The sequence below is a fragment of the Gobio gobio genome, assembly GCF_949357685.1.
Source record: "Gobio gobio genome assembly, chromosome: 25".
NCBI classification, from domain to species: domain Eukaryota; kingdom Metazoa; phylum Chordata; class Actinopteri; order Cypriniformes; family Gobionidae; genus Gobio; species Gobio gobio.
Window position 1 is genome coordinate 17,876,798 of NC_137121.1, and position 27,892 is coordinate 17,904,689.

Below are 27,892 nucleotides of genomic sequence, written 5' to 3' on the forward strand. Positions count from 1 at the left end.
AAAATTCCATAAATTATTCTTGAACTGACCAAATTGAGAAGGTAGCATTAAAATATACATTTGAACAGTAGATGTCATGTTTTGATGTTAAATCCACTATTGTTTCATATAAATAGTTCTTTAGTCTTTTTTGAAATTACATCAGAAACTGTTATTAAAATACAGAAAATTACTTTACTTTTTTAGTAAATCACAGTTATCAATGACTTAGTAATGCAACTGGTTAATTATAGCTGGAGAGACTGTAAAGTTTCTGGTCTCCTCTCCCAGTCCCTCAAAGAAAATCCCATAAAGTTTTTGGAGCGCCGAGTCTCCGCTCCCTCCTCCAGGGGGCGGGAGGGACACCATTCAACCCGGAACTGTGTATGTGATCAATTAGAACTCTCCGAAAACTTTCAGCGAAATGTAACACTCACTCAAGCTATCGAAAAGAACCAAAGCATTATCGCTGTGTTTCGCGCGAACAAAGCGCAAATGTGTATCCGCTTCGCTACTCCGCGACCTCGCAGAGTGTGAATTTTTTTGTCTTCTCCCGCTTCCAACAGGTAAGACGAAACAAAATAACTTTTGTTACTTCTCTCTAACGTTAAACAAGCCAGAACAGATTTAAAAGTGTAAATGTTTACATTCCACACGTTCGTTTTGTATTAAAACCAGAATTATTGTTCTGAATAGAACAACGACGCTTCAGAGATACTTCAAGACTGTAAAACAGCGTAATATACAACTGGTTTATATGCAAAGAAGTTTGAATTGCATGTAAATATCTCCCTATAACGTTACATCTTTTATTCCAGACGTCAGTTATTACTGGATAATATGCACAGCCACGCGCACAAAATCTTCAAACATGCGACTAATAATCTTTCTAGAACTTTTGGATTTAATGAAGGAGGGTGTGATTGAGAAAACGGAATAAAACCTGGCAGAAAAAGTGTGTGATGTTTGATTCGGAGGTTGGTGGTCTGTCAGAGGGTGGCACGGATGAAATTCCAGGCAGCCTGATTTTTTTCTTCCATACACTCCCACTGGAGATCAGACTGTATCAGACATGCACATGGTTCACAGGGCAAAGATCAGTTGGGAATGCTGTCAGCAGATCCTAAAGTAGCCCATTTTGATAATTTCTTTCGTGTTGCAGCCGTTTCTCAACCCCAAAAAATACTGTCGGGAGGGCTGTGCTGTCACAACTTCTCTCTGAGCGTGCTGAGGCATGCTGGGAATGGAGTCTGGGAAACACTAACTCCGACTCAGCAGTTCTTATCCAAAGCCTAGACGGAAGGCCTTGTCTTAAAAGTAGTTTAATCCACTTGAAAGAGCTCATTAATGTGTGGAGGTTCTCGACCATGTGGTTTAGATTAGTATCAAACTGATTTAACAAGTGGTCTTTCAATTCCTGGAGATATGTTACAGCGAAGAAGGTTACAGCGGTTATGTTGTTTTGGGTCTGTTTTAGTGTCTTTCACTCAACCTGGCTTCCAGTGGGAAGACTTCTGAGGACACATATGGAAGTACTTGATTCTGTTTTACAATTCGGCAGAGGCTCCTTAATAAAGCAGCCATGTACATCTCAGCCTCAGATGTCGCTTTCACCAGCCGCCCACCCTCTGTTCGCTGACTATCTGATGAATGTTATATGCAAAAAATAGCAAGAGCTGGCTGAAATCACAAGCTTCATACTGATTGGCTGGCTTTAAAGGGATAGCTCACTAGAAACAAGCGAGCATCTGAACACTGCTGCTCCCAAAAATCGATTTAGTAAAATTTACGTTTCGACCCGATGGTATTCGTCAGTCAAACCTAAAGGATATGAATACTTATACCACAAAATGAAAATGTTGTGATCATTTACCATGTTGTACCAAACCTTGTGGCTTTCTTTTTTCTTTGAAAAAACAAGTTATTTAGAAAAATATCTTGGTGTTGAACAATGAAAATCATTGTTTTGGACCCCATTGCCTTTCATTATATGGACAGTAGTAACAGTAAACATTCTTGAAAATATGCTTTTGTGTTCTAAGAAGAAAGTCGTATATGTTTGGAATGACATGAGGGTGTGTAAATGATCACAACATTTTCATTTTTTTGTCTTAAAGGGATAGTTCACCCAAAAATGAAAACATTTACTCACCCTCAAGTTGTTCCAAACCTGTATGAGTTTCTTTCTTCTGCTGAACACAAAATAAGGTATTTTGAAGAATAAGGGTAGCCAAACAGTTGCCCCATTGACCATACTATGGAAGTCAATGGAGCCCATCAACTGTTTTGTTGCACTGGGCTGCTACTATAAACCTTTGAGGAAGCAGAATTTGCAAGGTTATAATTGACATCAAATCCTTGAGAGAGATTCAGAGAGAGATCTTGAATAGGGCCGTTCACACCAAGAACTAAAGCTATGACAATAAAAATGTAATACTCATTGTTGTGGACTTCACTATTCTCATTGAATTAGAATAAGGACAACAACACAGAATATTTTTTTTCCAGATGATGCAATGAGATGCCATTCTGCTTTAAAGAGCTTGAGTATTTAAAGTGGCAGACTTACAATTAATAAACAGAATGTTATCACAGTTTTACAGTATTTTAGTATTAAGTTTCAAATACTTAAAATAAGTATTTGAACATCCTGCTATTTTGCAAGTTCTCCCACTTAGAAATCATGGAGGGGTCTGAAATTGTCATCGTAGGTGCATGTCCACTGTGAGAGACATAATCTAAAAAAAAAATCCAGAAATCACAATGTATGATTTTTTAACTATTTAGTTGTATGATACAGCTGCAAATAAGTATTTGAACACCTGAGAAAATCAATGTTAATATTTGGTACAGTAGCCTTTGTTTGCAATTACAGAGGTCAAACGTTTCCTGTAGTTTTTCACCAGGTTTGCACACACTGCAGGAGGGATTTTGGCCCACTCCTCTACACAGATCTTCTCTAGATCAGTCAGGTTTCTGGCCTGTCACTGAGAAACAGAGTTTGAGCTCCCTCCAAAGATTCTCTATTGGGTTTAGATCTGGAGACTGGCTAGGCCACGCCAGAACCTCGATATGCTTCTTACAGAGCCACTCCTTGGTTATCCTGCCTGTGTGCTTCGGGTCATTGTCATGTTGGAAGACCCAGCCTCGACCCATCTTCAATGCTCTAACTGAGGGAAGGAGGTTGTTCCCTAAAATCTTGCAATACATGGCCCCGGTCATCCTCTCCTTAAAACAGTGCAGTCGCCCTGTCCCATATGCAGAAAAACACCCCCAAAGCATGATGCTACTACCCCCATGCTTCACAGTAGGGATGGTGTTCTTGGGATGGTACTCATCATTCTTCTTCCTCCAAACACGTTTAGTGGAATTATGACCAAAAAGTTCTATTTTGGTCTCATCTGACCACATGACTTTCTCCCATGACTCCTCTGGATCATCCAAATGGTCATTGGCAAACTTAAGACGGGCCTGGACATGTGCTGGTTTAAGCAGGGGAACCTTCCGTGCCATGCATGATTTCAAACCATGACGTCTTAGTGTATTACCAACAGTAACCTTGGAAACGGTGGTCCCAGCTCTTTTCAGGTCATTGAACAGCTCCTCCCGTGTAGTTCTGGGCTGATTTCTCACCTTTCTTAGGATCATTGAGACCCCACGAGGTGAGGTCTTGCATGGAGCCCCAGTCCGAGGGAGATTGACAGTCATGTTTAGCTTCTTCCATTTTCTAATGATTGCTCCAACAGTGGACGTTTTTTCACCAAGCTGCTTGGCAATTTCCCCGTAGCCCTTTCCAGCCTTGTGGAGGTGTACAATTTTGTCTCTAGTGTCTTTGGACAGCTCTTTGGTCTTGGCCATGTTAGTAGTTGGATTCTTACTGATTGTATGGGGTGGACAGGTGTCTTTATGCAGCTAACGACCTCAAACAGGTGCATCTAATTTAGGATAATAAATGGAGTGGAGGTCGACATTTTAAAGGCAGACTAACAGGTCTTTGAGGGTCAGAATTCTAGCTGACAGACAGGGGTTCAAATACTTATTTGCAGATGTGTCATACAAATAAATAGTTAAAAAAATCATACATTGTGATTTCTGGATTTTTTTTTTTAGATTATGTCTCTCACAGTGGACATGCACCTACGATGACAATTTCAGACCCCTCCATGATTTCTAAGTGGGAGAACTTGTAAAATAGCATGGTGTTCAAATACTTATTTTCCTCACTGTATATACGTCGATGCCTCATTCGACCGATCCGCGCAGGCACTAATGAGGAATCTATGTATATATCTATGATCGCGCCGGTATTTTGCATGTATTTTGACCTTATTCGCCGGAAGTGATGGCGCGGGGATGGCTGATGCAGAGCCATAGAAAAAAATGAAATGCATTTTTAAATATGGATATTTTTCTCACACAAACGCATCGATTCGCTTCAGAAGGCCTTTATTAACACCCCGGAGCCGCGTGGAGCATGTTATTTGACGGACAGATGCATTTTTTATGGACTTCAAAAACAGGGCAACTATTACTGCTATTATAATGCTTGGATTAGCCAGAACATTTTTAATATAACTGTCTTATACACCTCGGATGACTTGAGGGCGAGTAAATCATGGGCTGATTTTCATTTTTGGGTGAACTATCCCTTTAAATCGAAACTATACAGGGTCTGAATTTTGCCACATCATTTTATTCACTCTCGCAAGTTTGGGGTTTATGAACTGGGAAATTACCCCAAATGTTTATTATTAAATTAATCAACAAAGTTTATCACATCAAATCAGGCATTTGGAAACTTTCTTGTGAGAAGTATTTTTAGCAATACTGCGCGAGTGCGCGTCTCCCTTCTCTAGCTCTCAAAATTTGCAAATTGTTTCTGGCTTCAAAAGATTGCATCTGCACTATAAAAGCAATCTGCGTGCTCCGATTCAACACTTTCGCTGACGGAAATCACTTACCCACGTCTTTTTAAACCTTGCCAATTTGAACATGCAAGCGATTTTATAGCATTTTGTAATACATGATATGGGAGCTCTTTAAGAGAGAGTTTTCTTTGTGCTCATACCAACAACAAACACACAAGCCTAAAGAGCTCGCGCATTCCAAATTAAGTTGTTTTTCCTTAGTCAAATACACACAAAAGTATGTCAAAAATGTCCATCTTTAGTGAGTAGTCACATAACCAACTGCATTTATGTCTTTCGCGAAAATAAATAGTGCAATAGTATGCGTGCAAATATTATGAAATCGAACGTTGGAGATTTCATTATATTTAAACGATACGATCTTATGTATGTGCGTTGATCAGTGTTAAAAGAAAATAAATGTCTAAATGAGATCGTTTGAATTATGCACTCACCTGTCGATCTCTTAATGTCTTGTACAAGACTGAGCAAGTGACCGATGCTTGGCAAGGTTTGATGGTTCTTCAGCAGTTTTATTAGCAAAGTAATTCCAAATTTCACTTCTACTCCTTTCTTTATTAAATTGTTTTGGGCGTGTTGAGTGAGATTCAACTGCTGTATTCATTTTGTTCTATGTTGCCACATTTGGCGGTTTCACGTCAGTTTGGGTAGCGTAACTTCAGCAGCATATACCGAAATGAGCAAAATCATGATATTGTACCGTTTGAAAGAAAATATATACCGGTATTTTCCCAGTACCGGTATACCGCGCATCCCTAGGATAGACAGAAATTCTGATCACAAAATCTAAGATGACTCTTGGACCGTTCTGGACCAGGATTATCTGCAAAGTGGACTAGATTTATATCCCCGGTTTCACAGAAAAGGCTTAAGCCTAGTCCCAGACTAAAATGCATGTTAGAGCTGTTTTAACTGAAAGCAACTTATATCTTAAAATATGTCAGTGCCATTACACACCAGTAATGTTTGTTTTCTGAGGTACGTTTATAAAAGCTATTTAAATGCGCTAATTTAACTAAACCTGGCTTAATCTAAGCCCTGTCTGTGAAACCGGGCTATAGTCTTATAGTCTGCTGATATAGGACTGACTGAAAAACGAGAGCACGTAGTACACCATTAATCCCAGTATGCTGAGTTAAAGCAACATAAAGCACAAAGTGAGAGACACACAAGTTCTCCTTTCAAAGAGGAAGAACACAGAACACCCAGTCAACCTGAAAATAGAATCGATGACACATTTAGCGTCCAATAGTGCCTGTCTGTTCACCTCAGTGGCATTTTGGTATGTTTTGAAATGTGTCAGTATACTTGTGTTAGGTTGGTACAATTTCAAGTTTTACAGACTTTGAAACGAATGATATTGTACGATTAAACCACCCAGCACTGCACAGAATGCGTTTGAAATGTTTTTAGTGGTTATTTCCTGTATTTTTCTCCTGTATCTCTTTTTCAGGGTTGTAGACGCTCATCTCTCAAAATGCCGCAGCAAAAGGATATAGTAAAGATTGCCATTCAGATGCCGGGTGCATACCCGCAGCTCATTCAGCTAGACCAGGTGAGTGTCCCGCACTTCCCGTCACAAAAGGGATATTGACCCATGTGCATGCAAAAGTCTGAAACTCGTCGCTAGTCAGCATTTGAGGAATAACAGCACTGTTCATTCAGTGTCATTTTAAAGTTCACAGATAAATTACAAAAAGACCAAGGGTTTTATGCAAATGAGGAAGTTATATGTATAAGCACTGTATGTTTCGATTTTGAGAAACTGATTTTGTGCTTACATGTGGAAGTTTTGTTTTGTAAGTTTTGTAATGGCAACTTTCTGGAATTTGAATGCAGAGATGGTCACTAGATTGCAGGGGTGTAAAAATACCCTCATGTCACGATTCGATACATATCACGATACGATATTATTGCGATACTCAAAGACGTGGTAAAAAGTTAGCAAAAAATTTACTGTTGATTTAAAATGCTAAATTTGGTATGACATTGGGGGTGGTAATGAATAGGCACATTTCTTACTTGAATGTTGCTGTTAAATGCTCTGGCGAGGAGATAAACATGGTGGACAGCTCACTCAGGGCGGGGTCTATGCTAATAAGGCAGAGTCCGTCAGGAGTCATGGGCAGGGCCTGTGCAGTGTGATGTCACATTGCATAGAAACTGCAAACGGCGTATTCTTTCTGAGACACTGCTTATGATTTATGGGGATTTAAAAAGGAGCGGGGGGATTTTTATCATTATAGTGTGGTTGGGTACACACACTGTTGGCACACATTTGTGACCCTGGACCACAAAACCAGTCATAAGTCGCATATATTTGGTATATTTGTGGTAATAGCCAATAATACATTATATGGGTCAAAATTATAGATTTTCCTTTTATGCCAAAAATCATTAGAATCTTTAGTAAAGATAATGTACCATCAAGATATTTTGTATATTTCCTACTGTAAATATATCAAAAATGTGTTGTTATTATTAGTAATATGCATTGCTAAGGACTTCATTTCGATTTTTTTTGCACACTCAGATTCCAGATTTTCAAATAGTTGCATCTCGGCCAAATATTGTCCTATCCTAACAACTTATTTATTCAGCTTTCAGATGATGTATAAATCTCAATTAAAAAAAATGAACCCTTATGACTAGTTTTGTGGTCCAGGGTCACATTTATGTTCAAATTTTGCATAATAGGTCCCCTTGAAAAGAGCATGGAAGCCTATATATAGCCTATAAACTATATTTTATAAATGATTTAATTGTGTGTGTGTGTGTGTATATAGGCAATATCAGAGTCCGCTCTGGATAATTTGTATTTGACATTTGTAAGTGAAGCAAAAACTCAATTAGCAACGCATTTGTAACTGGAATTGATTTGGTCTTTATGATCAAGGGCTTCCTGTTTCTTACAAATCATAACCAATTAGTTCATCCTCAATTGTTTTGAATCAGCTATTATTGCCGCCTACCCGGTCAAAACATTGGGTGGACAAATGCTGCGCATAGTATCTTCAGAGGCTTTGATCCCATTGTTTGGGACGTCCTAACAGAATGTGTTATTGTCTTGAGAGTCCAGCCATTGTCAGAGAAGCTCTCTCCGTTTGGGTTTTCTAAATAACTAGGTTGAAATATGAATGAACCGTTGTGTGACTCTGATGGGTACTTAAGGATTAGAAAGAGCCTCAAACCCCCAATGACCTTCCCTTCTGCTCTTCCTCGCCATTCCCAGCACTTCCACTCGCTGCCAGCCCGCTCACCACAAATTACAGGCCACCGATTGGTCTACCACCAACACCGAAATTTCTAATCGGTGAGCCACAGGAGCTGCCACATATGATGAGATGTTGCAGTTGTTGACTTTGGAGAATCTTTGATGTTGTTTTAGTACTTTTATTTCAGTCAAGGCAGTGTTTTAGATCCAGACAAAAAGAGCATCACCTAATTGACCCTTGCCCGCATTTTGTCTTGCTATGTAGTGTACAGTAAATAAACATCATATTTTTCAATCTCGTTTCAGAAAAAGCCCCTCATTGCCGTCATAAAAGAGGTTTGCGACAAGTAAGTCATTTAGTGTGTGTTTTTCCATAGCTGAAATGTCCATGATGGAAAATAGCTGTTTTTGTAAAGGGTGTCCTATTATTTTTGAAGGTGGAATCTTCCGGGTCCGGACAACTATGCTCTCCAGTATGCAGATGGGATCCAGACATACATCACTGAATCTGTAGGTCATTTCCATCATCTCCAGTGTATAACTACATCTGTGTGTGTGTGTGGACTTGAATCCGATAATGTCAGTTGTTCTGGTGTGATTCTCTTATCTGTATTTGTTGTTGATCTTGGGTGTGGTCAGATGCACTTCATGTTGTGTTTGCTCTGTTTCTGTTTCTGTCTGTCTGTATGGATGTGACTCTAGAGCTGATGATGGTGGGTTTTAATATTCTGTGATTCATTTGTGTCATCGTGTGTGTGTGTGTGTGTGTGTGTGTGTGTGTGTGTGTGTGTGTGTGTGTAAAGTGAGAGTGTGGAGACTGAATTCCCAGACAAGTTGAGGCAAAGGCTTGAATTACAGTTGTGCACATAAACCAGCAAGCCTTGTGTTGTGTTGTGCTGCAGAGAATACTGGACTAATGATACAATACTATAAGCAAAACACAACATGACGTTTCTCCTGGCATATTCAAACACTCTTTCTTCTTTCTTTCTTTATTTCTTTCTTTCTTTCTTTCTTTTTCTCTTTCTTTCTTTCTTTCTCGTTCTTTTTCTCTTTCTTTTTTTCATTCATTCTTTCTTCTCTTTCTTTTTCTCTTTCTTTCTTTCGGTCTGTCTGTCTTTTTCTTTCTTTCTCTCTCTCTCTCTCTCTCTGTCTTTCTTTCTTTCTCTCTCTCGTTCTTTCCTTCTTTCTCTCTCTTTCTCTCTCTCGTTCTTTCCTTCTTTCTTTCTCTCTCATTCTTTCTTTCTTTCTTTCTAGTTCTTTTTCTTTTTCTCTTTCTTTTTTTCATTCATTCTTTCTTCTCTTTCTTTTTCTCTTTCTTTCTTTCGGTCTGTCTGTCTGTCTTTTTCTTTCTTTCTTTCTCTCTCTCTCTCTGTCTTTTTCTTTCTTTCTCTCTCTCGTTCTTTCCTTCTTTCTCTCTCTTTCTCTCTCTCGTTCTTTCCTTCTTTCTTTCTCTCTCATTCTTTCTTTCTTTCTCTCTCTCATTCTTTCTTTCTCTCTCTCTCTCTCTCTCTCTCTCTCTCTCTCTCTCTCTCTCTCTCTCTCTCTCTCTCTCTCGTTCTTTCTTTCTTTTTCTCGTTCTTTCTTTCTTTCTCTCTCTCGTTCTTTCTTTCGTTCTTTCTTTTTTTCTCTCTCTCTTTCTCTCTCTCGTTCTTTCTTTCTCTCTCTCTCTCTCTCTCTCTCTCTCTCTCTCTCTCGCTCTCGTTCTTTCTTTCTTTCGTTATTTCTTTCTTTTTTTTTCTCTCTTTCTCTCTCTCTCGTTCTTTCTTTCTCTCTCTCTCGTTCTTTCTTTCTTTCTTTCTCTTTCTTTCTCTCTCTCTCGTTCTTTCTTTCTTTCTCTTTCTGTCTATCTTTCTATCATCTATCTCCATCTGTATCTCTTTCTATGGTCATTGTTTTTTTTAGTTTCTTGCTATTTATCAATCTTTTCATCATCAATTTCTTTTTTTTCTTTCTCTTTCTGTCTCTGTCTTTCTCTCTCTCTCTCTTTCTCTCTCTCTTTCTTTCTTTCTTTCTTTCTTTCTTTCTTTCTTTCTTTCTTTCTTTCTTTCTTTCTTTCTTTCTTTCTTTCTTTCTTTCTTTCTTTCTTTCTTTCTTTCTTTCTTTCTTTCTTTCTTTCTTTCTTTCTTTCTTTCTTTCTTTCTTTCTTTCTTTCTTTCCTTTCTTTCCTTTCTGTCTGTCTTTCTATCATCTATCTTCCTCTCTATCTCTTTCTATCATCATTGTTTTTTTAGTTTCTTGCTGTCTTTTTCATTTGTCTCTCTACTACACACATACTATATATGAAGTCTAATAATATCACTTCCTGTACACTGACTGTTGGCTGCTTTATGACTTTTGTTCTAGAACCGCCTGGACATCAAAAATGGCAGCATCCTGCGTTTAACCAAAGCACCAGTGAGTGTGTTTGTGAGATTTTGACAGCGACAGTATTTAACTTAATCTTAGTGTATCTAAAACACATCTGTTCACGCAATTTTGATACAGTTTTTGATATAATCAAAATGTACACAGCCACAGTGCCATGTAATAGCCATGTTTGCTTGCTCAAGGATTTATAACACTGTGTTTGTCAGGGCCGTTGCGCTGAAGATCTGTATAAAGGCATTCAAAGTTCAGACTCGGGCGTGCTCTGTGACTCTCTGAAGCAGCTGGCCACCGTCTCCACCGACATCACGTTTGCCCAAGAGTTTATCAGTCGTGATGGACACTCCCTGCTCGTCAAGATAGTGGAGGACGCTCATGAGTCAGTTTCCTGCCTGTCTTTGCCCCATTTCTCCAACTTTGAGTGTTTTATCGCTGCCCAATAGAAATATCAAACAGGTGAAAGTGTGATTTTTCTTTCTCCAGGGACAATCTGATAATTACACACACTCTCACTGCCTTCATGGAGCTCATGGATCATGGCATTGTGTCCTGGGAGAATCTGTCCAGTGTCTTTATCAAAAAGGTACTAAGCAATACACCCTTCACATCCATAATGCAGTATGGACACTGTTATTACACAGCTTTCTAAATGTTGGATTCTGATTGGATTAAGTGTTTTTCGGCTCCCATAGTTACTTTTCTGATGTTGTGTTGCTGTTCATTTTTGTCTTAATTGGTTACCTTCTCTGTTGTTGCCTATTCAGTCATGTTTGTTTTTCAGATCGCCAGTTTTGTGAATGCAAAGGCGATGGACACGTCTATCCAGCAGGTGTCACTGGCTATCCTGGAGAGCATGGTGCTCAGCAGCAGTAGTCTGTTCAATGAGGTCAAACTAGTAGTCACCCTCGAGAGACTCCTCTCACATCTCCAGGTGTAAGTACAGAAGGGTGCTGTATTATTTGGCTGTTTTAACTTTTTGCATTATTGCAAAGTTTACTTTATGGGTGTGACTGTGAAGACTGAAGACTGAAATGCACCACATAAATGAAAGTAGATGACAACGATGATTCTATATTGAGGTACATTTAAATTAAACCTGAAAACAGTGACTAACAGTTTCAATTAGTAAATGTTTAACAATTCTTCTCAGTGCTTTCAGTAACAGATTCAACTTTAATAATAATAACAACAACAACAATATTACTTTTTTTAGTTAACAAGATTTCAATAGATGTTTAATAACTTCTCAATGCTTTCGATAACCGATTATTGCAATTATATTAACAGTAAATTGAATAATAATTATGACAAAAACAAAATTAGGAATAATAATAATAGCTTTTGTATAGTTATGAATTTCACAAAAGTTTTGTATTATATTGTTCATTAATACCAAACTTTATTAATAACAATAACATTATTATTTTGTATTGTTTATTTCTTTGTAATTTTTTAAAATAGAAAAATAAACAGGTTTTTTATTTCTTTTTATTAATAATAATAAATCTGTTACTTCCTTTGTCATGCAAGTGAATGTTTCTTCCTCATTCAGAAAATATATTTTGGTGTAGTTCATCGTGTTCAATATTAACATGTGTTGGATATTTAAAGATGCACCATGTAACTTTTGTCCCTGTAGTGGTGTTATTTATTTTTTTTAAACATTAACACCAGTAACACCAACTACCGCAGCAAGCCTATTTTGAACAAAAAGTAACATGGTGTACCTTTTAAATCAGCATTCTTACATGAATGATTCTAATTTTCCCTCCTTTTTTCTTATGTCCAAATGTACTGTAGAACAAACCAGCAGCTGCAGACTAAAGCCATGGCTCTGCTGATGGCAATGTTACAGGCTGGTAGAGAGTCAGACAGACAGGTGAGAGGTTGACCGGTTGTGTTCTGTGTCTCTGATATCTTGGTTTTTCTGTCAGTGTCTTTTGGGATTATAATAGTGTAAGCAAAATTACAGCCTTGTTGTAGTTAAAGGCGGATTGTTGGTGTCTGAGAACTATTTTGCTAGCGGAAGCTCTATTATAAGAAGGTCTGATTCAACTTTGGAATCACAGGAATAAATTATTTGCTATTTTTTACTATTTGAAATGGTAATATTTCACAATTCTATTGTTTTTTACTCTATATTTGAATAAATAAATCAGCCTTGGTGAGCATGAGAGACTTGTTTTAGAGAATCTAGGGTAAATTGAAGAGTAGTGTATATAGTAGTGGCTGATGATAAAACATTTATAGCTGGAACATTTTCTCAATTCGCTCTTCATGGGCAGGCGGTTGATTTTTGGACTTAGATTTTTAGATTCAGAAAATGCAAAAACTGGAACTGATTTTTGTAATAAACCTGATATAGTACTTGTTCAAAATGGCTATTGCACTCTAAAAAAGTGTTTCTGATTTTAAATTTTAAATGATTTCAGGAGCTCTTTGAATTTCTTGAGAAGAGGAACCTACGACAGTATATTCACAAGGTGAGAAAGTTTTGAAGCTCTCGTCCGTTTATAGGATACTTACTATTTTGAAAAGTCCTGTCACAAACATTTTCCATTGCATCACAATCTGTACATGACTTTTAAAAAAAAAAAACATATAACTGTTAAATGCCTCTGTTATGCTATTTTAAAGGTTCCTAATTTTGCTCCTTACAATATTTTTTACATGTACCCAAGGTCAAAAACACTTACATTTCCTCATAATATGCATTGCAGCATCAAATTTTTTTCTCAGTGTCTGAAACGGTTCAATAAAAGATTCGGTCTTTCTAAACCCCTCCTTTCTGAGAACCTACTTTCCTCTGATTGGTCAGATGGCCCAGTCTGTTTTGAATGGTCTACGTTTAGTCAGAAACTAAACGTCCATTACCATATCTGAATTTCAGCTCAGCACTTGATACTCAGTGATACAAACAGTAATGATGCCGTTGGTTTTACTGCATCAATTCAAGCTTGTGTCCTTATCCTTTGGGAGTGCATGCAAAGTGCAGCACATAAAGTAGCATCTTCTCGACATGTCAACTTCACAAACTAAACTCTTTGTTCGCTGACAGCCAATGGAAATCATAGGCATGCATTATGCAAATTTGTTACAAACCTATGTAGGTCCTTGCAGAAAGTAAGACTGGAATTACTGATGACTCTTTTCAAGCAGTTCAGAATCGGTTCTTTCTTTTAAGAGACAATTTCAAGGATTACAATTACTCTATGGCACTTTGATCTTTGAAACTTTGCAGACCTTTTACGTTCTCAAACAGCTATATTACACACTACATGAAAGGTAACATCTGAAAAAGTATAATAGCAAATACGATGTAACAACTGTTGCTGTTTGCAGAACATCATCCACAGCTCTACTTTAGTAGGAGATGAGATGGCCCACTACCTCTATGTGCTGCAGACGGTCCGTCTAAACCACCTGGAGCCCCGAATGAGGACGCCTCTGGACTCCTACAGCCAGGTTTACTTTTATTCTGCATCTTCATTTGTTTTCTGAGTCACTCTGTGCACTTTTCTCACACGCAAATTTCTCCCATATCCTTCAGGATCAGAGGGACATGCTCCACGGGCTACGGCAGGCTGCGTTTGAGACAGAAAGCGAGAGCGGTCTGAGTAATGAACGTAGACGTTCGCTCTGCGCTAAAGAGTTTAAGAAACTCGGCTTCTCTGTGAGTGTCAAAAAAACGAATTGTGAAGTGTCAATACCGCACAACAACAAAACTCGAGGGCACATTTTTTGTATGTTTTTTGTGTGTCAGAATAACAGTAATCCTGGTCAGGACTTGAGCCGGTGTCCTCCGGGTCTCCTGGCGTTGGACACCATGGCGTATTTTGCCTCCCGTTACCCTGACGCTTACAGCAGGGTGAGTGAGCACATATGGATATTTTTGTTATATAATGCAGACACTTTTTGGGGACAGTATACATCACTATATCAGTATGCATTGACCCATAAGTCTCTGTCTCACTGTCTCAGTTTGTGCTGGAGAACAGCAGCAGAGAGGACAAACACGAGTGTCCATTTGCCCGCAGCAGCATCCAGCTCACGCTCATCTTGTGTGAGATCTTGCGCATCGGAGAACCCCGTGAGTGAACTGACACAACACTGGAGATATCTCGGTGGCAATGATCAGATGAGGATTTTATAGCTCAGGCTATGTCCTGATAGAAAAAAAAAATGGTTTTGAGAGCCACTGGAACACTCGTATACTGGAAATTTATTGTAAGGCATATTTTCCAACCAACATTTGCAGACTGTATCTCTTACAGCCATTTTATTTGCCTCAATTTAAAAATGTCTACATAGGCTTGTTCCGAGAGGGTATTTTCAGATGTGTTTTTTTTATTTGTATTTTTTATCATCATTTATATTTATATATAAAATATAAATAATAAATTAATCTATATTTTGTGTATATATATATATTTTATTTCTATTTTTAACTCTTATTTTCTCTTATGTTCTCATACTCATCTCACTTAATGTTTATATATAAATATATTATATTTAAAATATAAAAATAATAGAAGACCTATTTTAATATCTATAATTTTTATATAACAAAAGTGTTTGTATTTAAATTAAATATTATAGACTTATACTCACCAAGGCTGCATTTATTTGATGAAATATTATTACAGTAAAAAATAAAAAAGAGAGAAAAAGGAGATTGCAAAAAGTATTTAATAAAAGGGTGCCAATAATTATGGCCAATGTGTTTTGGAGAAAAGCATTTCATAATGTGATTTACCCCCCCACTTTCAATTCTTTTACAACAATGAAAGTTCAATTTTTGTGAATTTTTTTAATAAAAGATAAACGATGCAGATTTATTTTTACAGCCATCTTTGATCATATTTACCAGGGATGTCAATAACTCTGTGTGTATGTGTGTATATATGTGTTTAATATGACTTGTTGTCATAAGTTGTCATATACTCTTTCTCATGTCTCTTTCGCAGCCTCTGAGACCGGCTCAGACTATCACCCCGTCTTCTTCGCTCAGGACCGACTGCTGGAGGAGCTTTTCTGCATTTGCATTCAGCTCCTCAACAAGACGTGGAAGGAGATGAGAGCCACGCAGGAGGACTTTGACAAGGTAGATCATCACATTTACCATCTCTGTGCTTATAAGGACTTTTTCCACATCCTCTTTCGTTTCAAAGTGTAAAAGTGTTGGTCTGCAGTTACTGAAACTAGTGTATTTTGAGAGAGAGAGAGAAAAAAGGATGCACGAAAATGTTGCACATTTGTTTTATAGGAACATTTTCCACCTTCTCACCAAACTGGCTTTTTTTTGCTGAATTTGATATGTAAATAGCCTCTTTTATGATTCATGTAATACTGTAGCTTACAGTCATTTATCATGATGGGTCAAGTTTTTAAAAAAACTGAATATGTGTAGATATGCAAACGTGGGGATTGTGTTAAATCTGAATAACCTTTTAATAACCTGTATTTTCCAGAAAATATTTCAAAATAGCAAAAAAGATTCTGCTGTCTGTGATATATTAAAGTCAACATAAAATTTAATTGGACCAAATTTATTACTTAATACCTGCATTTTATTATTGTTTTTTAAAAATATTATATATTTTTTATAAGTAAAATGGTCTGTGAACACTATTTCATGTGACCTTTAAAGATCCAAACAAGTTGTGAGAAAACTAGTGCATTTTTAAGGTATTATTGCCATATCATTTTAAGATCCAAATGTATTCTTGAAAGCTTTCTAAGAGTCACAATAGACCTATCTGAGAAGTGACCAGCTGCAGCAGTGATTTATAGTTTATTGAACAAATGGATATTGATCAGTTCATGTGGATGGTCTGAGAAACGTCAAGCTGTTGGAATGACAAGCATGCTGCTCTTAAACCGAAGAGACAGACTCCTTCTTTAAGTGCCTTTGTGTATATCAACATTCCCTAAATTGTTACGTCTCCTTTTCTGATGGTAAAGAAAGTGTCCTTCCTTCCAGCCCAAACTATTCAGCGGTGCAGCAAAACAGACCTCCATTTAATAAACGCTTTCAGGCCGTAAACCTTGTGACCCTCATGACCTTTGGGATAGAGAGAGTGTCCAGCTGACCGGCCTGTCTTTTTGTTTTCACTGACCGTCGCCCCCCGCCACACCGACCTCATGGGCACACTTTATAAAGGGGTATTAGAAGAACAAAAGGAATCCCGCTCCCTAGCAGAAATACAGATCAACAGTAAACCACATCCCAAAAATAGCTTAGTGTTTTAATGTCTAAATTGCATTTTTAGTGCATAACCTGCCACTTTTGTCTTTGTCCTGTAAGTAGTTTTTTTTTTTTTAAATTAATGTTAGAAACAAGTGGCTCTTATTTAACAATTCAACTGTTTTCTTGGTGTCAAACATGAGAAAAGTAGCCAAAGTTGAGCTCTTATTTTGTGTGTGTTTTCTCATATAACTTACTCACTTCACTGCTTTTTTTCCTTCTCTACACACCCTGACTGTGCTGTTTCTCTTTAACAACAGTTAATTGTTGCTGGCATAGTGCTATGAACTTGTTGGCTGAGGCCTGTGTGATGTGAAGTGTGTGTTTTCGATGGTGTTTTAGAGGGATGTGAGAGTTTATTGGGGGGCATCTAGAGGGAGGGACCATACACACTCTCTCTAACACATACACACACCCAAACACTAATACATACACACAGTGTCGCTGTGGTTGTGAAGGGACCACAGCTGCTGCTTTCACTAAGGCTGAGGTAGGATGGGTGTTTTGTCTCTGTGTTGTAGGACTAGTTACAGAATAAAAATGTTCTTCTTTTATTTCAGTAACCAAGATATTGAGAAAGACGTAAATGATGCGAGGTGCTATCAGTATCTTGTGCATATATGTACAAGTTGTAATGTCGTTTATAATATTGAACTTTCTATTGCATTGTTGATGACAATCCATTATTCTTTACATTGTAAACATATTATGCATATTAGATGGAAATTAAATGGTTAATAGTGAAGGGATAACTTTAAATTTAAAAGTATTTAAAACCCTTTTTCACACAAATTTAACACATGCACAAAATTGCTGAAATGAAATAAACACACATTATACAATATTACTTATAACCAACCAAAAACAATCAATTAATCATGTTATTTAACCAGGTGGACAGTGTTATTTGGCGAGTCACTAATCTGAAAATGATATGATTACTCAATATATATCACATACACCACTGTTCAAAATTGAGAACATTTGATACATTTGTTTTTACCAGATGGGGGCAGAAAATCCCACAATCTGATATTTTAAATTCAGTCATTTGCAGGACCAGAGATGATCAGTTTCTTTTCTTTAATGATCTTATTTTTTACATTTTCTGCACACATATTTGACCAAATTCTGCAGAATTAGACTGGCAATAAATACATTTTAAGTATTTGTATGTTACTGCATTTTTCCAAAACATCAATACTTGAATCTTTTAAACATTAAAAAATATATATCATATTGTTTTGTATCTCTCAGAACCATAACATGTAAAAGATATGAACATTTACCTCAAAGTCTAAAGTGAGCAGTGTTGTTGTCGGCTAACGTTCCCTCTCTTCGGTTGACCGAGCGTGTCATTGCAGTTCTGTCTGTCACAGCTGGACGCTCGCTTCAAGAGAGACCCATATTTTCATTGTTCTTTTCTCCTCCCCTGCTGTTTTATTTGAGTTTCCCCCATCTCCCCTTTTCCGTTCCCCTTCATTTCTCTTGACCTGAACCCCAGAGAAGTGTTGTGCGGGGCGGGGGTGAGTGAGGTCAAGCGTCCGGTGTGTGAGGAGTCATCAAGGTTTACTGGAGGAGATGGGACACACTGTGGGACTTTTTCAGACAATCACACACATTGCAAAATATAATATCAGATTTTTTTTCTCTAAAGGTGATGCAGGTTGTCCGGGAGCAGATCACCAGGACTCTGTCCAGTAAACCCACGTCTCTGGAGCTCTTCAAGAATAAGGTGAACGTATTGAACTACAGTGAGATTCTCAAACTCCGACAGACAGAGAGACTCCACCAGGAGGAGACACTCGCTCCACCTGTGCTGTAAGTAGAAATGGGAGAAACGAAGCTTTGATTCAAAAGAGCCAATTGCGTCGCAAAATGATTCACTGCTTTGAAGTGACATCTGGTGACGCCTGCTGGTCGAAACAGTGCAAATTCAGCCCAAACACACACAAAAACACCCTTTACAAACCAATTGAGAATGAAATGAACAGATTGCACTTTCAACAAAACAATTTAAAAGCTCAAACACCATTTAAATATAAAGTGTTTGTATAATATTTGTTATCCCATTAATTTGTAGGGCTTGTTTTGTTTGTTTAATGAAGAGCATCCAATAAGAGACTACTATTAACTTGCTTTTCATTATACAAAAATGTGTCACTTCAAAATGTTTACTGATCCAAGATCAGGTAAAAGCCATATAGACACTGGTTCAACTGTTTCAAAACAGTTAAAACACCACAAAGCCTCTTTTGCTGAAACTTTGACAGTTTGATACGTATGGAAGCTTGTTTCCACCACGAAGTGAACAAAAAAAAGTTAGACCCTTTTTCTCAGTTATCAAAATTCAGAATGTTTTTCTTCAGAATTGCGGGAGAAACTTTACATTCCGAGTGAGAATTGTGAGATAAAAGGTAGCAATAACCTTTTTTTATTTTGTGTTCCGTAGCAAAAAAGCAGAATTGCGAGATTGAGGTAAATTCACAATTGCAGTTCGCAATTCTGAGGAAAAAATTCAGGATTGTAAGATGAAAACTCACAATTACGTGTTTATACCATGCAATTGTGAGGAAAGAAGTCTGAATTATGAGTATAAACACAATTGTGAGGGGAAAAAGGCAGAATTGTGAGACAAAGATTTACAATTAAACGATTAGTTCACTTCAAAATGAAAATTTCCTGATAATTTACTCACCGCCCATCTCATCCAAGATGTTCATGTCTTTCTTTCTTTAGTTGAAAAGAAATTACATTTTTTGAGGAAAACATTCCAGTTTTTCTCCACATCATAGACTTCCATGGCAACCAAAATGTTGAAGGTCCAAATCAATGCAGCTTCGAAGGGCTTCAGAGGCTCTGCACGATCCCAGATGAGGAATAGGGTCTTATCTAGAGAAATGATCGGTCATTTTAAAATGTATATTCTTTTTAACCTAAATTGCTCATCTTGCGCTGCTCTGTGACGTGCCAAGGATTGCGTAATCACGTCGGAAAGGTCACGCTAGACGTAGGAGGAAGTACCGCCAAAGTGCACATGCGAAGACTAATACAAACGTCCTTTAGCAAAAAAAAAAAAGGTAAAACAACGATGTCGGACGATTTTGAAGTTGAAGATGGAGTGTTTTTTGGTAAAGGGCGTTTGTATTAGTCCTCGCATGTTCGCTTGGGGCGGTACTTCCGCCTACGTCTAGCTTGACCCTTCCGACGGGATTACGCAGTCCTTGGCACGTCGCAGAGAAGCGCAAGATGAGCAACCATCATTTGACCTTCAAATGACCTTCAACATTTTGGTTGACATGGAAGTCTACGATGTGGAGGGAAAATCCTGGAATGTTTTCCTCAAAAAACGTAATTTCTTTTCGACTGAAGAAAGACGTGAACATCTTGGATGAGATGGTGGTGAGTAAAATATCAGGAAATTTTCATTTAGAAGTGAACTAATCCTTTAACTTTTTATTTAATTTAATTGTGTTATTCTGTGGTGGAATCAAGCTTCCATAGATTCGCTCTCTGAACAACTGGTTCAAAACAAATGATTCACAAAATGATTCATGAAGCTTCACTAGCGTGGGCATCACTAGCTGTAAGTCATCAACGTGATTGCACAATCGCTCCGATATCGCTACATCACTTGTGTTTTCTCGCTGTCTTTGCATCCAGTGAGCTGAAGGAACGTTTGAAGCCAGAGCTTCTGGAGCTCATCAGACAGCAGAGACTAAACCGTCTGTGTCACGGAACGCTCTTCCGGAAGATCAGCAGCCGACGGAGGCAAGGTGAGACTCCAAGACCCTCTGAGGAAGACACCAGAAAATTATTATTAGGACCGTCCTTCTGTCTGGAGTAAGTGTTGTTGTTTTTTTTCTTTCTTTCAGACAAGCTGTGGTATTGTCGGCTCTCTCCTAATCACAAAGTCCTGCACTATGGAGATGTGGACGAGGAGGCGGAAATGCCCTCCATCGAGGCTCTTCAGGAAAAGAGTAAGTGCACTTCCTCTAGAATGAGCACAAGACTCTTTTTGAGTAAATGACCTCTGACCTCTTTGTCAATAAAAATTTGTTTCATTTGAATATCCCCTCAGTTCCTGTTGCAGATATCAAAAGTGTGGTGACTGGCAAAGACTGTCCTCATATGAAGGAGAACAAGGGAAAACAAACCAAGGTTCGATGCTAATAGTTTGTATTCATTCTGAAAGTCAATAATCAAATAAATATGAATTCAGGCATCACAACATTTATACAAAAATGGATATTCACTTTGAAGTTTGCTAAAGATTACATTAACAGTTCTATTAAATTAGAGATTTGTTTTAAGTGAGACGCAAAGATCATGTCAATTTAAAAATGAAATGTCTTATATCGACTGATAAAAATCTAAAAATTAGATAAAAATGGAAGCTTGTTTCCGTCACAGAATTTAAAAAAAAAAAAGGTAATTGTGACATTTTATCTCACAATTGACTTTTTTTCTTGCAAATGCGAGTTAACATCTTACAACTTTTTTCTCAGAATTGTAAGATGTAAACTTGCAATTGTGAGTTGTATAGTCAGAATTGTGAATTATGTAGTCAGAATTGCGTGACATAAAGTCGCACTTGCGAGTCTGGCTTTTTTTTCTCAAAATTGCGAGTTTATATCTTGATATTCTGACTTCATAACTCACAATTGCGAGTTTATATCTCACAATTCAGAGAAAAGAAGTCAGAATTGCGTGATATATACTCGCAATTACAAGAAAAATAGTTTATATCTCACAATTCTTCAGAATTGCGAGTTTATATCTTTATTGATCTTATCCTATACCTTTTATCTTTTAAAATGTTTTATTTTGTGGCGGAAACCAGCTTCCATAGATAACAAAACTTTACTGTAAGTCCTGGGTTGTGGTTGGTTTCGCAGGAGGTGTTGGACTTGGCTTTCAGCATCACGTATGACGTTGAGGAGTATAGCTTGAATTTCATCGCCTCTTCCAGAACAGATGTGAGTTTAATTCGTTTTTCCACTACTGAACTGCTTAAAGCTTTCCGTTATTGTAATATTAAATCACTTCTACTGGTATTAGTTGAATAGACTTCAGTTGGGGGTAAATTCGAGTATTATATGTCCTGTTTTTTTGTCTTACAGTTCTGTCTGTGGACGGACGGGCTTAACGTGCTTCTGGGGAAAGAGATGAGCAGCGAGAGTATGCGCAGTGAACTAGAGATTCTCCTCTCTATGGAAATCAAGCTCCGCCTCCTGGACCTGGAAAATGTCCCGATCCCAGACACGGCCCCGCCAATCCCCAAACCGCCCAGCAACTTCAACTTCTGCTACGACTTCAGCCAAGCTGAACAATAACACGAGACCCATAAGCGTGTGGTCAACAGCGGTTACTGCACTGCCAAAAACGGGAAACAACTTGAGGCTGAATATGGCCACACGGTGGCAGCAGAAATGCAGGTTCTCAGATTAAAATTTCAGGGCTTGATATGAAAGAGCACTTTGAACAATCATATTGAGGCTATAATAGAAGTGCCTGCGATGAATATGATGTATCTAACGTGCCTTTTTTTTTTGTCAACTCGTACCGGTTCGAAATTCTTAACGCACACTTTTTGTCTCCTTTTTTCCTTTTACATGTTTAGCTTCTACCAAAATTATACTAAAAGGCATTAAATGACATCGAGCAGCTTATTAGAGAGGGAAAAAAGATTAAAATATGTATGCTATAAAGATATGTGCTTTAATAATACTGTTGACGTCCTCATTGATTCCCTTCACAATGGCCTTGATATTCGAAATGGTACTCAGCTGGTACGATATTATAGAGCTTAACTTTTAAAACAATCGCCGATTAGGAGTTCATCATTGATGTACCTGGAACATTTTCTGTTTATGTTCCTTTGTAGATTGAACGGCGTAATATGTAGGTACATATGCAGATACGCACAATGTGCAACTCACTTATACTGATGCATGATCGGCATTATTGCAATGCGCTGTATATTTATGTTTTCATACAGGCTGCATTATTAGGTGCACATATAAGGTCAGTGTGCTGGATTCAATCGGTGACAGGATTTGGTACTGAAGTGGGATTAAGCTGGTTTGTGTGTTAGAGGAGTAGTTTGACCAAGCATGGTTTGAAAACACAGCACGAGTATATTGCCGTGATTTGATACTTTCAGCCTTGTCACATAATCATGTTTTCAACTTACACTTGAGGTACGTAACCTCGCATTGTATTTTTGGTTTAACTACTTCGTTTTGATATAGCCCTTTTCCCCATCAGTTCAAAATACAGTTATCCCTGTAGGATTTTGCATCAGTAGCTCGTGTGGGAGGTAATCATATTTCCATTTAATCCACGACTGTTTTGGCTAAAGATCTAAATGTAGTTTTTCCTTACATAACAAGCACTTCATCGTATGTTGATTTAAATTACATACGTTTCAAGATCAAAAATATATAATTCAAACATTCTGTGGTCCCTTTGTATAATGCATTAATGGAGCTGACAACTTTAATGTGTGGAAAAACAACACTTGTGTAATCCACTGATTTTGTGTTCTTTTGTGGTAGTCACAAATCTAATGTCATTGATCTAGCAAAAAAAAAAACAATCCATGTACTGTATTTGCTGTGTTGTATATAGCTTCAACTTCGGGTGTTGTGTAACATCTTGATCAATGATGTGGCCGTATTAATTCAAGATTTGTTTATTCTTTGTATGGAATAAAAGAATATATATTATCATAATAGCCTTAATGTCTTTTATTGTGTGTTTTCATTGCTTATTAGAAATCTGTTGCAAATGTGTATTTTTAGCGATATATGGACAGTCTTTCAGTAGTGATGATGAATTCGCTATGGTCATTTAAACCTGTAACTCGTCGTTTTGAACAATTCATTAAAAGAAACGTCTCAACAAGAGTCGCTCATTTTTTTGATTCACAAGAAGAATCAGCGTTTGTTCGTAAATGCCGGTGTCATGACAAATCGGGCCCTCCCTCGAAATCGGGTCTCCCCAAACTGTCGGTTAATGATTATTCTAAGTAGCCATACGAATAATGTTCATTTAAAATACGCATAGCTTACTATAATACGTACGAAAACGCGTTACAGTGCAATTGAACGTAATTTCTTACACTTGATTAACTCTTAATTAAATAACAATAGCATATTCAGTGAATAATTTAACATGAGTAATTTGTTTTATATATTGAAATATCTGGATATGTAACACTTAATTTAACACATAAGTGACTTTTCTGTCTCTGATTTATTTATATTTTCTATAAATTATATATTTAGGTCTTTATCACTTAAAGGGTTAGTCCACCCAAAAATGAAAATTCTGTCATTAATTACTTACCCTCATGTCGTTCGACACCCGTAAGACCTCCGTTCATCTTCAGAACACAAATGAAGATATTTTAGTTGAAATCTGATGGCTCTGAAAGGCCTCCATTGGCACAATGCACGGTTCACTCTCAAGACCCTTAAAAGGTACTAAAGACGTCGTTACAAAGTTCATCTCACTACAGTGGTTCTAAAATAACTTTATGAATCGGCGAGAATAGTTTTTGTGCGCAAAAAAACCCTAAATAACAACTTATATAGTGATGACGATTTCAAAACACGGCATCATGAAGCTTCGAAGCGTTATGAATCAGTGAGTCGAATCATGATTCGGATAGCGTGTCAAACCGCCAAACTGCTGAAATTTGGCGATCCAAACTGCTGAATCGACTCACTGATTCATAACGCTTCGAAGCTTCATGAGGCCGTGTTTTGAAATCGTCATCACTATATAAGTCGTTATTTAGGGTTTTTTTGCGCACAAAAACTATTCTCGCCGATTCATAAAGTTATTGTAGAACCACTGTAGTGAGATGGACTTTGTAACGACGTCTTAAGTACCTTTTAAGGGTCTTGAGAGTGTACCGTGCATTGTGCCAATGGAGGCCTTTCAGAGCCATCAGATTTCAACTAAAATATCTTCAAAGATGAACGAAGATGAACGGAGGTCTTACGGGTGTCGAACGACATGAGGGTAAGTAATTAATGACAGAATTTTCATTTTTGGCTGAACTAACCCTTTAAACAGATATAGCTAATAGACATTAAAAATACTATTTTGTATTTTACACATCTTTGTATATGCATTCAATTTTATCATGTCCTCAGTGCAAAGTAATCAACTTCCACAAGAACTATAAGCCATAAAATGGTAAAAACCGCCAAATATTTTTTAATTATGTTATAGAATAGGCTAAACTGCCTCTAATCATATAAATCGTGTGAAACTATATATATAAATATATATATATTTTTTTATACAATTTTCTTAAATTACCGTGTCCCTTAAGTCATCTTCCACCCTGTTAGTATGCACTAGCTCCACTTCCAAAAAAGACTACAATCTTTTTCAGGAAATTACAAAATTTATTTTTCCCGCTGGAATTCAATTGTACAAACTGAAGTACGCTTCGACTCTCACTCTTACCTTGTTTTTATTTTCTGAAATGTTATCCTGCTTGTCCCACTCTTAAATAATTTTTAAATAATAATTTGACAGCAACGTTAATGTTTTGCATACTTAAGTCTTATTTTGGGAGGTCAGTAGCATTGACAGCATACACAGTATGTTTTTGAGTAAAATTGGGTACAAGGGGGTTTTCAAGATGGCGGCTTGAAGGGCGGTTGTGTGTAGTTAAACGGTAGTGTCCAGTGATCCAATCTCATGTCAATCTTGAGTAACGTTACCTATAGAGTAGTATTGCATCTTTCATATCTTTCATATTCATATGCCGCTTGTTGAATGTGATACGGTTTTCTAAACAACAGTCAATAGATGGTCTCGTGATATCTTTAGATGCAGAGAAGGCATTTGATCGCATTGAATGGCCCTACTTATTTCATACATAAATTCAGTCTTGGTGAACAATTTATTAAGTGGGCCAAGCTATTGTATAATGAACCTCTTTCTGCCGTGCTCACCAATGGTTGTCGCTCCTCTACATTCAGAGTTGGGAGAGGGACGAGGCAAGGATGCCCCCTTTCACCTCTTTTATTTGCCTTGTTGATTGAACCGTTGGCCGAAGCTATAAGAACAAATATTCATATTTGTGGGTTAATGGTAGCAAATAACCAACATAAGATTGCTCTGTATGCTGACGATATTTTGGTTTTTATGGTGAATACCTCTACCCCTGCTCTTACAGATACAATTAACAAATTTGTTACCTTTTCAGGATATAGAATTAATTATTATATGTCAGTGGCAATGCCTATAGGTGGCTTAAAACAAATACCCCATACCCTCCTTTCAATTTAGATTGGGTTTGATATATTTGGGCATTAACGTTACCCCCTCCTTTGAAAAAATGTACAAGGCAAACTTTCTTCCACTTTTTGAATGTATTCGGATGGATTTAGAAAGGTGGAATGTCCTTCCTATTTCTTGGCTGGGTCGGATCTCCCTTTTGAAGATGTTTCCGATAAATTTCACACACAAAACCATTAGAAAATTGAATGGTTGGTTTCCTTTATATGGGGGGGGGGGGGGGTCAGAAGTCAGCTGGAATATATATAGTTTGTCTATCCTGGCGGCCAAGAACATTTTGGTTATTATTTATTCTGGGTAACTGATATATATAATCCAAGTTTAGAACGTTTTTAGGTTACATAGCAACAAACTATATTATAAAACTAATGACCTTTGAGCTTATTACTGTCATAGAGTTCACCCTTATCTAGTGCTCACAAAATACAGAAGTTGTAAAGTGTAAACGGAGCATCCGGAAAGTATTCACAGCGCTTCACTTTTTCCACATTTTGTTATGTTACAGCTTTATTCCGAAATGGATTCAATTAATTATTTTCCTCAAAATTCGACAAACAATAACTCCATAATGACAACGTGAAAGAAGTTTGTTTGAAATGTTGAAAAAAAAAAAATTATCACATGCAAGTTTTCACAGCCTTTGCTCGATACCGTTGGCATCAATTACAGCCTCAAGTCTTTTTGAGTATGATGCTACAAGCTTGGCACACATATTTTTGGGCAGTTTCTCCCAGTCTTCTTTGCAGAACCTCTCAAGCTCCATCAGGTTGGATGGGGAGCGCTGGCCCACAGCCATTTTCAGATCTCTCCAGAGATGTTCAATCGGGTTCAAGTCTGGGCGCTGACTGTTGTCCCGTAGCCACTCCTTTGTTATCTTGGCTGTGTGCTTAGGGTCGTTGTCCTATTAGAAGATGAACCTTCCCCCCGGTCTGAGGTCCAGAGCGCTCTGGAGCAGGTTTTCATCAAGGATGTCTCTGTACATTGCTGCATTCATCTTTCACTCAATCCTGACTAGTCTTCCAGTTCCTGCCGCTGAAAAACATCCCCCCACAGCATGATGCTGCCACCACCATACTTCACTGTAGGGATGGTGTTGGCCAGGTGATGAGCGGTGCCTGGTTTTCTCCAGACATGACGCTTGCCATTCAGGCCAAAGAGTTCAATCTTTGTTTCATCAGACCAGAGAATTTTGTTTCTCATGGTCTGAGAGACCTTCAGGTGCCTTTTGGCAAACTCCAGGCAGGCTGTCATCATGTGACTTTTACTTAGGAGTGGCTTCCGTCTGGCCACACACTATACAGGCTTGATTGGTGGAGTGCTGCAGAGATGGTTGTTCTTGTGGAAGGTTGTCCTCTCTCCACAGAGAAACGCTGAAGCTCTGTCAGAGTGACCATTGGGTTCTTGGTCATCTCCCAGACTAAGGCCTTTCTCTAGGAAGAGTCCTGGTGGTTCCAAACTTCTTCCATTTACAGATGATGGAGGCCACTTAGCTCATTGGGACCTTCAATGCTACAGACATTTTTCTGTACCATTCCCCAGATCTGTGCCCCGATACAATCCTGTCTCGGAGATCTTCAGACAATTCCTTGGACTTCATGGCTTGGTTTGTGCTCTGACATCCACTGTTAACTGTGGGACCTTATATAGACAGGTGTGTGCCGTTCCAAATCATGTCCAATCAACTGAATTTACCACAAGTGGACTCCAATCAAGAATGTAGAAACATCTCAAGGGTGATCAGTGGAAACAGGACAGTGTCATGGCAAAGGCTGTGAATACTTTTGTACATGTGAATTTAAATTTTTTTTAATATATATATGTGAAAAGATT

At 37.8% G+C, this 27,892-nt stretch overlaps 1 protein-coding gene across 2 annotated transcripts; it reads left to right on the forward strand.

Moving 5' to 3' along the window:
• Nucleotides 1–337: 337 nt before the first annotated feature.
• Nucleotides 338–23,470, forward strand: elmo3 (engulfment and cell motility 3). 2 transcript variants are annotated; one of them, XM_079810104.1, is made up of 21 exons: nt 338–545; nt 6,369–6,462; nt 8,428–8,468; nt 8,559–8,631; nt 10,468–10,518; nt 10,698–10,867; nt 10,972–11,071; nt 11,270–11,421; nt 12,289–12,367; nt 12,921–12,971; nt 13,831–13,953; nt 14,039–14,161; nt 14,252–14,356; nt 14,470–14,578; nt 15,456–15,592; nt 18,393–18,556; nt 20,399–20,511; nt 20,611–20,715; nt 20,817–20,896; nt 21,634–21,714; nt 21,859–23,470. In XM_079810104.1, the coding sequence occupies exons 2-21, from the start codon at nt 6,385–6,387 to the stop codon at nt 22,069–22,071; spliced, it is 2,148 nt and encodes a 715-aa protein (XP_079666230.1). In that variant the 5' UTR covers nt 338–545; nt 6,369–6,384; the 3' UTR covers nt 22,072–23,470. The 2 variants fall into 2 exon arrangements, with proteins under 2 accessions (XP_079666230.1, XP_079666229.1); XM_079810103.1 differs by having other exon boundaries at nt 340–545; nt 6,361–6,462.
• Nucleotides 23,471–27,892: the final 4,422 nt, after the last annotated feature.